A 10,281-nucleotide genomic window follows, 5' to 3' on the forward strand; every position below is an offset into this window, starting at 1 on the left:
TTGCGGGCTCCACAGGAAAGCAAATTTTGGCAGACAAGGAACATGCTGGGATATCAGAATTCTGTGACCTGAGTGCTTGTGAAGTTTTAAACATGTTTAGCGGATGTCATTTAGAGTTTAATAAACGAATAGAGGAAATTTAGAGGATGCACTTTGCACTTTTGGGGAGCGATGACTGGTGAGGTTGGTTGGGATTACATGGGTTTTAGGATCATAAGGGCCAGGGTTGGGCCCCTGGTCCTGTGTGTGGGATCCTGAGTCAGCATCTCAGCCTCTCCACACCTCTTCTGCCAGCAGAGCTTCTCGAAAAGATGGAGATGACCCTCTGAAGTGCTGGCCAATCAGTGTAGACATAACTGTTAGCAATGCTAGGCTAGAACAGGGGTCGGCAAACTTTTGAGACGAAACATACCCAAGGAGCCGCATGTGGCTCGCAAGCCACAGTTTGCGACACCTGGTCTAGAACATACTCACTTAAAATACTCATTTCCTCCACTGCAGTGACCTTTTACATGAATAGAATAAATATTGTAGTTTTAACAAAAGTTAATGGTTATATTATGGGGGAGGAAACAAATATTTGATTCTGTTGCTCAACAAAGAGCACAGAGATCACAGGTTCTTGAATTTGCTCTCATTACCCCTTGGACCTTCTAGGAGAAACTAATTTCCAAAGTTGTTTTGTATTTTTAATGTTCTGTGATTTTTTTCTTTCTTCTTCTTCTTCTTTATTTTTTTTAAAGGAACTTTTTTTTTTTTAAATACTCTGTTTTGAATCTTTGAGTGACAGAGTATCTTGAATTACTTTGTTTGGGTGAAGTGCAAGTGGGTTTGGGGCCTGAAGCCTGGGTATCAGTCCTAATACTGCTGTTCACTTACTTATCATCGACCTTGGGAACCTGGAGGGAGTCTCTAGAGGCTGGGTCACTTGATCTCTGAGGCGCCTTCCTGCTTTGGTGATCTTTGTCCTGCAACTTGATGAATAATGTTTCTTCAGAAATATCACTGATTAAATTGCTTCTCTTGGTATCTAGCCCATTAGTTAATTAAGCGTTTTGAAAGTTATCTATTGCTTACAGGCCATTGCTTATAGGCCTGGTTGTTCCACTATCATGACGTAGTGATTTAATAAGATGTACCTCCTACTCGAAAATTCATGCACTTCACTTAGATCTGTTGGGTTGTCGGAAAATCATGACGCATTTTTGCAATGAAAAACATAGAAAAAATACGTCATGACTTTTCCGACAACCCAATAGTTGACCTGTGCCCCTAGTAGTTTTTGTGGCCTGTGGATAGGTTACTTATTTCCTCAGTGCCTATAAAATGAGGTTTCTGGACTAACAATTTTTAGATCATGGACCTCTTTGAAAGCTGTGCCCTCTCCCTCCATAGAAATGTATCTATTCACAAGGGTGAGCATTTAACCTCAGAAAATTAAGTGGGAGAAATGCAGCTAGAGACCCCCAGTTAGGAACACCTGGGCTAGACATGAAACTAGTAATAAGAAGCCATACCTCACTTTTGCTAAGTACCACGCATGGATATAAACCCTTTCCAGACATTAACTCACTTAATCCTCACAATAGCCCCGCAAGGTAGGTACTGTTATTATCCCCACTTTAGAAAATGAGAAAAATGAGGCACATAACTTGCCTCAAAGTCCCATAGCTACTAAATGTCAGAGCCAAGATTCAAACCCAGGCAGACTGGCCCAGGGTCTGGGCTCTAAATTAGTACTTCACTGCCTTGAAACATGGTCAGCTAGTTTCTGAAAGATGGGATCCCAGAGCATTCTGCGTGGGTGTAAGTGAATGAAAAGCATGCAGACTGGGGAACCTTGACCTGTGCAGGTGTGGGATCATGGAGGAGTTGGGGCGGGCTCCAGCAGAGGCGGGCAACCACATTAGAAGTGAGGCTGTTTCCTTTCTGGACAGGAGATAGACATGGCAAAGGGCTAAAGGCAAAGTTTTTTGAGATACCTACATTTAGGAATGGGCGGAGTGGGAGGAACCGGCAGCAAGATGAGGACTGTTGGACAAGCAGCAGAAAAGAACAGTGTTGAAGCAAATTGGAGAAGGAATCCAAGGAGTGGGTTATCAGCAACCTCAGGTTTCACCGAGAGGTCAAGAGGGTGTGACACGGAAAGACGGGGCCTCAACCTTTACTGGTCAGTAGATAGTGGAGACAGAGTCCCTGATGCAGGAAGTTGGGAAGGGATTAGGCGGCAAGGTTAGCAGCCAAAAGCAGGACCTTGGTTTGAATTCGGGCCTGGAGTAGATCACTTCCCCTCTATGAGCTTTAGTTGTTTCTTCAACTGTGGAAAGGAGGTTATAATAGTGTCAACCTCACAGGGTTGGTGTGAGATAACCTGGGGGCACACCCATCACAGTGCCTCCTACATTGGGGAGTGTTAGGTGCTCTGCTTTTGTTGCCCCCATGACTTGGAATTGGTCTCACTGGGTCAGAAGCCCTCTGACAAGACTCCACATGTGACCATGGAGTCAGCTCAACCTGCACTTGAACCCTGGCCCCACCACTCACTGCAGTGGCATCTTGGCAAGTTTCGGTGCCCTGCCGAACCTGATCTTCCTCCTTTGCAGAGAGGGGAAGAGAAAGCCTCTCCTGCAGGGATGTGGGGGTCACACTTAGACAGTTGCATGCACAGCCTGTCTCTCTCCGACACTGCCCATCATCCCCCGCACTGCAGAGGCGCCAGCACTCTTGAATTCTGAGCAGCCTCTTTGGATTCTATGTGTCTTACCCAGATAGTGAAGAATCCAGAAATTTATTCCTGACGTGTCGCCTGCTTATCAAACCAGACAGGAGCACGTCTGAGGGTCTCCATGCGTCCAGGGTTAAAATCCCAAATGTGTGCCCCACATAAAGACTGGCATTTCAGGAATTCCCCATGCAGCCCCATCCACACCTGCCTCCCAGACTTAGCAACACTCACCTGAGGATGTGCCCTGATGAGTCACATGAGTCACTGTGGAGAACTCAAGTTACTTTGTCTAAACCTCTGTAATTTCTGGGCATGTCAGCTATTTTGAATTTGGCCTTTCTTAGTTGTTATTTGAGCTTCAGAAATTAGAATTACAACAGATATACAGTAAAAGTGGCAATATTTATTTATCTCTAGGGTAGAAGGCAAGCCCACGTGTACACACTGCCCTCTGGGCAGCAGTGAGGTGACAGCAGGAGTACAGATGACATTAGCATCAGTTCAGAAGGTTGGGCCTTGCTAGACATAAGTAAACCCTAATGCCCAGGGCACCCCTTGAATGTCACAAGGTGGGTTTTCTCCTAGGCATCAGGAATGGTGCCGGCTGTGCCCCATCCTTGGGAAAAATGAGAAATTAGTCATGCTGCTCATTTCTGTTCTCTGCGTTTAGATGAGGAGCCTGGTTGAGAAAGGCTTTGAGTAATAGAGCCAGATGTGCAAGGAAGGGGAATCTAGGGGAAGGAAGTGCCCAGGGAGGCTCTGAGGAGGCGGGAGGTAAGCCAGTCGGTATGTGGCTGCCAGCCTCTAGGCAACAGCTGACATGCTACAGGTACATTAACTTCTATGAACTGATGGCATTGTTCACTATGCAGAATTAATTGCAGCGAGCTTCTCAGTCGTTGGTAAATTTCTTCTCATATGGACCTTGATTTCAGAATGGTAGCATAAACCACAAAGGTCATGATGCCAAAACATCTCTGTTCTCATTGTTAGAATGGAAACAGAATTACAGAGTGCCCCCACAACACTTGAGACACCCAGACCTCCACCTTTAAGACTTGGCGGGGTTGGCAACTCTCCCCATGAAGAGCAGGCAGCTGGTGCGGTGCTCGTAGACGAGGAACAGGAAGGGGCGGTCAACAGTGAAACGGACTTGGGTGGACAGTGGCATGAACCCCACCGTGGTCACGGCAGCAGCTTGGGTGCCCTCTTCATTCACCGTGATGGTACCTTGGTGCTTGAACTGTTTCAAGATGGAAAGAAAAGTCAGTCCATCAGCTGGCACCCAGAGGTATAGAAGATACGGTGGAGTCCCATGTCATTCAGAGAACAGGTCAAAAGACCACTAGAAGGCATAGACTACAGCTGGTCAGGACCCTTGAAATGCTCTCTAATCACCTGTCAGGTATGGTTATTGTGCTTAGAGGCTGTGTTGTTTAAACAATGCTTATCTTTAGACTCTAATATCATAGTCACTCTTGCCGGTGGTCACAGTATGAGCAATCTGTGAGCCAGGACAGCAGCTGCAGGCCCCAGATCCTTCTTACGCTCTGGGACACACTACCCGGAAAAGGATGGAGCCTGGATCTGCACATTATTCTCTTTTTTGTGGTGTGCCTGTCATTGGTGTGTTAAGTTTAATATGCCAGTGGTGCAGTGTCTCTGCATGTTCTTAACAGATCTTTGATGATTTGGCTGAGAGTAGCTATTTCACAAAGGAGCATGCACCTGCTGTCTCTACTGTCAGCAGGAATGGACTCACCCCCAGGCTGCTCCCCTAGACAAACCACCCTGCCCACTTAGCATCTGGCAGATGCACGGAGAACAGACCCAGCACCCCTGACATGGGAGGGAGGCTTTGCTGGGGGCAGGCCCTGGGAATGGGTGCAAAGGGCAGGGGAGAGGTTACCAGGTCGATGGTGATTCTGTGGTCTGAGATTCCCGTCATGTTGCTGTTTTTATCAAACAGCTCTGTGATCCCCATTGACTTCAGGGCCTCCACCAGGTTGTAGTTCTTCTCCAGCTTGAATTTAGGCAGGAGCACCTCTCGTGTTCTGTTCAGAGAAGAAAAGGCCCAGTTAAATGAACTACAAGTTACAGAAGAATCATGTTTTTTCTTCAGAATTGACATAGCACTTATAAAAAATCATGTCCCAATACTGTCAATGGAGGAATTTGGAAAGATCATACCATTGTAATTCCAGTTACTGAAAACAGAGGCCTGGTTACAGCTGTGTGGTCATTTCCTCAATACTGTGTAGTTCATGTCCTATCTTCCAGGTCAGCAGGAGAACTGCTCCTGGCCAATGGTTTGAGAAGGTATCTAAAATAGTTCTCTTGTTTGGGGCTCTGATTCCAGGCGTTTCTTATTTTATTAATTAAGGTGTTGAATATCTGGTCAGTGTGCTTAAAAAAGGAACCCTTCATATACCAGACAATGCTAAGCATTCTCAGTCCTTGCCTCAGCTCACGCCGTCCTTAACTGGATGAACAGCAACAATAGTGCATTTGGGGCCAAATCCAGCCCTTACAGGGATAAGATGTTATATGCCGTCCCCATTCTCAAGAGCTTGCTTTCTTTTTGGCAAGTCAAGACTCTCATATGTGAAGCAATGAAAACATACAGGTGGTATGTTAACGTCTGACCGGCTAGAGCAGATATGACTACTGGAGCCATCCAAGAGAGGCTGTGGAGGAGAGGTAGTCCTATGGCCCAGAAGACTGCCCACTACTTGAGAGGTGGGATGGGCTCACTGTGTAAGCAAAGGCCTAGAGAGGGTGCGGCTGTGGTCCAGCTGGGGTGCAGGGGGGGAGGGGGACAGGGAGCAGAGCAGGCCAGATGGGCTGTATCCTACAGAGAGTTTATGAGAAGAATGGGGGTGGAGAAAGTGTCATGGGAATCCTGTTCTGGCAGCTAGTGCTAGGGTGGACTGAGGAATGGAAATGGGCAGGCTGGTTAGTCCTCCCTAAGCTCAAGGTTTAGAAGGTCATGGGCAGTGAGGTTAGGAAGGAGGCAAGTACAGAAGGGACATTTTTAAGGAGAAATTGACAGGGCTTGATGACTAATGGACTATCAGGGCAAATACCTTACTCTAAGAGCCTGCTTCTCAATTAATTGCATTTCTTTGTATTCTTGTCCTGGAAGGAGACCCATACCAGATTAACTGCTTAAGATGGGCCTAGCCAGTAGCCAATGGAACAGAAATGTGACTTCTCCATTTTCTGTCATGACCCAATTATTATTATTATTATTATCTTCGTAAATATTTAAAACTTGTAGTTTTGGCTATGGTGTAATAAATGATAATAGAGGGAAATCGTGAATGACATGTCCTTAATGAGTTAAGAGGACCTCGGGATTTCTTGTAGGGGAAGGGTAGAGTTCATCATTGTTGGATACCTCCTGGGTTCCAGGTGCTGTGCAGGATGCTTGACATTGCTTTTCTATTTATTTCCCCCAGCAATCCTGGGAAGTTACGGGGACATGCCACTTTTATGGATAACAAAGCTGGGGCTCAAAGCCACAAAGCAAGTACATGGCAGAGCCAGGATTGTTTCCAAGCTGGCTCAAAGTCACCTTTCCCTACCATCTGTCATTATGGAGAGCAGATGTGTTTCTCACAGATGCTCTGATTGCCTCTCACCAAGCAAGAAATTTGGGCTGAATTAACAGAGTGGCCCAGTGTGGCAGTTCTTGGGTATTCATACATCTCCCTTTTTCCTAAAATGACCAAAGTTCCAGTATTCCTGGGCTTCTCTAGGATCCTGGAAATCAAAAGAACAAACACTCAACCTGAAGTACCTGTTTGTCATGCTTTTCTGCCATCTCTCTACCACCTGGGGTGTCAGCTGTGTCTCGAGGGTCTTCATCCCGGACAGCTTGTGCGGGACCACAATTAGCATGCTGATGCCCCCCACGTACTCCAGCTGCAAGACATCGCAGTCCAGCTCCTGGTCATTTGCCGCCAGGAAGTTTCCCTTGGTCTGCATCATGGAGACCTTGACCACCTCCCGCTCGTTCAGCCTGAAGTTGTGGTTGTGGGTCATTTCCGTTGGGAATTTATTCACCCAGGATCCTGTAAAGTCAACAGGTAACAGGGCTTTTATGAAAATGTTCTTTTAGAGCAGTGGTCCTCACATGTGAGCATGCATCAGAAGCCCCTGGAGGGCTTGTTCGGACTGTGGGGCCCACCCCCAGAGTCTCTGATCCCGAAAGTCTGGTTTGGGCCAAGAACTTGGATTTCTAACATGTTCCCAGGTGATGCTGATGCTCCTGATTTGTGGGTCACACTTTGAGAACCACTGCTTTAGAGGAGTCTAAGAAGGTCAGGAGGCTAACATGCTTGTAGCGAAGCGTGATAATGGTGGAGAGATTAAATAGACTGGAGGGGATTCTGGGTTAGATTCTGACACTAACTAGTTGTTGGACCCCAGCAAGACACCTAACTCGCCTGGGACTCTACTTGTCCATCTGTAAAATGAGTAGCTTTGAGCTGATGACCACTCTGTTTTGACGGCGTTCACCCCTCGCACCCTGCGATTCTGTAGTGACTAGCAGAACACATTGGCAGCAAGACACTGCCATCAACATCTTCACTTCCTATTTGGGTGCAGCGCTGTGTATCTAGGAAGAGGTACATGACTATTTTAGCTTCAAGATGCTAGTCGCTAGTAATAGTGGATGCCTGACAATTTAGAACTGGTGATATGCCAGGCATTGTTCTAAGCACCTTTCCTGGATTACCTCATTTTCTCCTCCAGAAACCATATGGAGGTGGCTGCTTTCCATTAATAGCCCCATTTTACAAATAAGGAAACAGAGGCACAAAAAAGTGAAGTAACTTGTTCAAGGTTTCCAGCTGCTGGGTAGAGCAGCTTGACGAGATAAGCAGGATGGTCCTTAGGAGGAGGTTTAAATACCAACCTGCCTCTGATTGCAGTTAGGTGTCCTCCTTCCTGAGCCGGCCTCCACCCAGGGCTGCTCAGCACTGTTAACACTTGGGCAATTCCCTGTGACAAGTGGCTGTCCTAGGCATTATAGGATGTTTGGCAGCATTCCTGGCCTAACTTCTGCAACTGTCCCCTAGATGCCAGAAGTGCTTTCCCTTCTCCCCCTGGTTGTGACAACCACAAATGTCTCCTGACATTTGCCCTGGGAGCAGAATTGTCCCCTGGTTGAGAATCACTGCTCTTCTGGGTATGCTGGAGCTGTCTTGTGTCTCCTGGGATTCCTTCCTTTGGCTTCCTGCTGAGGCCCAACCTGTTTTTATTGTGCTTTACAAAATGGGTATAACATTTGAAATGAAAATCAAATTAGTAATCTAAAATTACTCTTTTAGACTCTACCCCCCCCCCTTTTAAAAAGATTTTATTGGGGCATTGGGGGAGGGGAACAGTGTTGGGGAATTGGGGAAGGGGAACAGACAAGCTGCTGTCCTTTGGTTCTTCAGTCTAGTGTGGAGGACGTGGCTTTGCTGGCCCATGTTGGTATTATCATTGCGCTCTTCCTGGGTGAGGCAAATCGGTCGCTGGCCACTGGACGGCCGCTCACGGCAGTTCTTGGCAGCTCATGCTGGCTGCCCACCCCTCACGTCGGCTGCCAGCCACTCATGGTAGTTTATGGCAGCCCACTGCAGCTTCACTGCAGCCTACGCCATCACCGGCGACTCACAGCAGCCCAGCTCCAGGTCAAGCTGTTGTCCATCATCTTAGCTGTAGAGGGTGCAGCATCACTGGCCCTAATGTGGGATTCGAACCAGGGCCCTGATGCTCAGAGCTGGTGTCCCAAGCCAACTCTTACCCAACGCGCCACTCGGCCAGCCTTCTACTCTCCTTTAATAAGCATCCGTGAAAGACTGGGCATCACTAGCATTTCATCTCTGTGATTCCCAGTCACTAAATTAAGTGACTATTCCCATATGATGGGGGGGAAAACACATATATTTGCCACTTTCACACTTTGGTGGGACGCTGGTTACTAAGTTCAGGAGATTATAAACTGACCATCCTAGCTGTTTCTCCAGGGATGGCTTGCTGCTGTGTGTCTCTACCTGCTCCTGAACACCTGTCCAGCCTAATGCAGAGGGTCTAAGGGCCCAGGGGTACCCCACAAGGTAGGACTGAGGGCTTCTGTGCTGCCCAAATGGCTTCCACTGGCCTTTTCTAAAGTCATTCCTAAACAGAATGTAATTGCTTAAAGAAATAAAATAAAGGTCACTGGCAATATCATACATACTTAATATATTATAATTTATAGTTTTACTCATCGGAGTTCATTGAGCTCTAGCCACATGCCACACACTGGCATCACTCTCTCTTGCAGTGCTTTCCATAGCCCTGTCAGAGTAGGTGTTACCTCCACGATAAAGGTGAGGAAACTGAGTCACAGAGATGGTGAATGAGTTATACACGAGGCCACACAAATAAGGGGTGGTGAAGCCAAGGCTTACACTATAATGTGCTCACTTCCAAAACTTGTACTGATAGCCAGTAGTAAAAAGGATATGTCTCTCTTCATCATATATACAGGTTTCCCCCACTATCTGAAGGTAGAATGGTCCTGAGAAAACTTTCGTAAGCTGAAATGGTGTAAAGTGAAGAGTACCTGTTTTCCTTAACTGAAAGATATGCAAAGAGAATTTTTGCTTTTATGAAAAAAGCTGTTACTGTACTAATGTAGGTCTTTTGTAAAAGTGAAGCGGTGTAATGCAAACTTTCAGAAAATGGGGGACCCATGTATAGCGTGTGTGTCTGTCTGTCACAAGCCTGTTAGAGCCTCAGCCTTTGAGTCCACCCACCATGAGGCCAGTGTTGTGTCTGACATGTTGTGGAGGTAAGCCCAGGGATTCAGCTCAACCTCCATGCCATTCCTATAGTCTTGGCTCCTTCAGCCTTTCTTTGCCCATCTGGCAGAATGCCTGCCTGGCACAGCTGCTGGGATGTCTTGGCACAGGCACAGAGCGCGGTATATTGGCAGGTTAGGAGGCACTGGCCCCACAGCAGCAGCCAGGAGAGGGCCTCACCTCAGTCCTTTGCCAACCTGGGCTGCTGTAAACTGCACTGGAGCTAACTACCCAGGAAGTGTGGCTTCCCAGGCCTTGGGGACTGACCCTCGCTAGTGCCCGCTAATTCTCGATGGTAGAGAGGAGAGTGGTTTGTGTCACAGTGACTAGTTGTAATGCTGACCCATTCCTGTGTCTGCCCTCCAGCTCTCTAGGCTCATAAAGTAGAGGTTTCTTCTCATTCAGGTCCCAGTGAAGGTATTTTAAAATAGAGGTCTGGATTTTACAAATCTATGCCCATTTGTTTCTAGGACTCCAGGGGTCCTGTGTGTGTCTAGTGAGGGTAGGTATCCTCTTTAAAAAGTGCCTCAGTGTTGGGCCGGCCAAGTGGTGCGTTGGTTAGGAGTTGGCTTGGGACGCCAGCTCTGAGCAGCGGGGCCCCGGTTCAGATCCCACATGAGGGCCAGTAATGCAGAGCTCTCTACAGCTAAGATGGTGAACAACAGCTCGACCTGGAGCTGGGTTGCCGTGAGTCGTCCACAACAGCGTAGGCTG

General features: G+C 47.4%; 2 protein-coding genes across 3 annotated transcripts in view; one reads left to right on the forward strand and one right to left on the reverse strand.

Moving 5' to 3' along the window:
• PI4KA (phosphatidylinositol 4-kinase alpha) overlaps window positions 1-10,281 on the forward strand; it is a 120,792-nt gene that overhangs the window by 30,650 nt on the left and 79,861 nt on the right. The gene's annotated exons all lie outside the window — the stretch shown is intronic.
• SERPIND1 (serpin family D member 1) overlaps window positions 3,109-10,281 on the reverse strand; it is a 22,203-nt gene continuing 15,030 nt past the window's right edge. For both annotated transcript variants that reach the window (XM_019665420.1, XM_019665421.1), the window contains exons 3-5: window positions 6,528-6,801; window positions 4,635-4,779; window positions 3,109-3,968 (exon numbers count right to left, since the gene is read on the reverse strand). In XM_019665420.1, the coding sequence (XP_019520965.1) occupies window positions 3,777-3,968; window positions 4,635-4,779; window positions 6,528-6,801 (611 nt within the window). In that variant the 3' untranslated portion in view covers window positions 3,109-3,776. The remainder of the gene's footprint in view (window positions 3,969-4,634; window positions 4,780-6,527; window positions 6,802-10,281) is intronic.

This window comes from Hipposideros armiger, unplaced genomic scaffold (genome assembly GCF_001890085.2).
Source record: "Hipposideros armiger isolate ML-2016 unplaced genomic scaffold, ASM189008v1 scaffold_443, whole genome shotgun sequence".
NCBI lineage: Eukaryota > Metazoa > Chordata > Mammalia > Chiroptera > Hipposideridae > Hipposideros > Hipposideros armiger.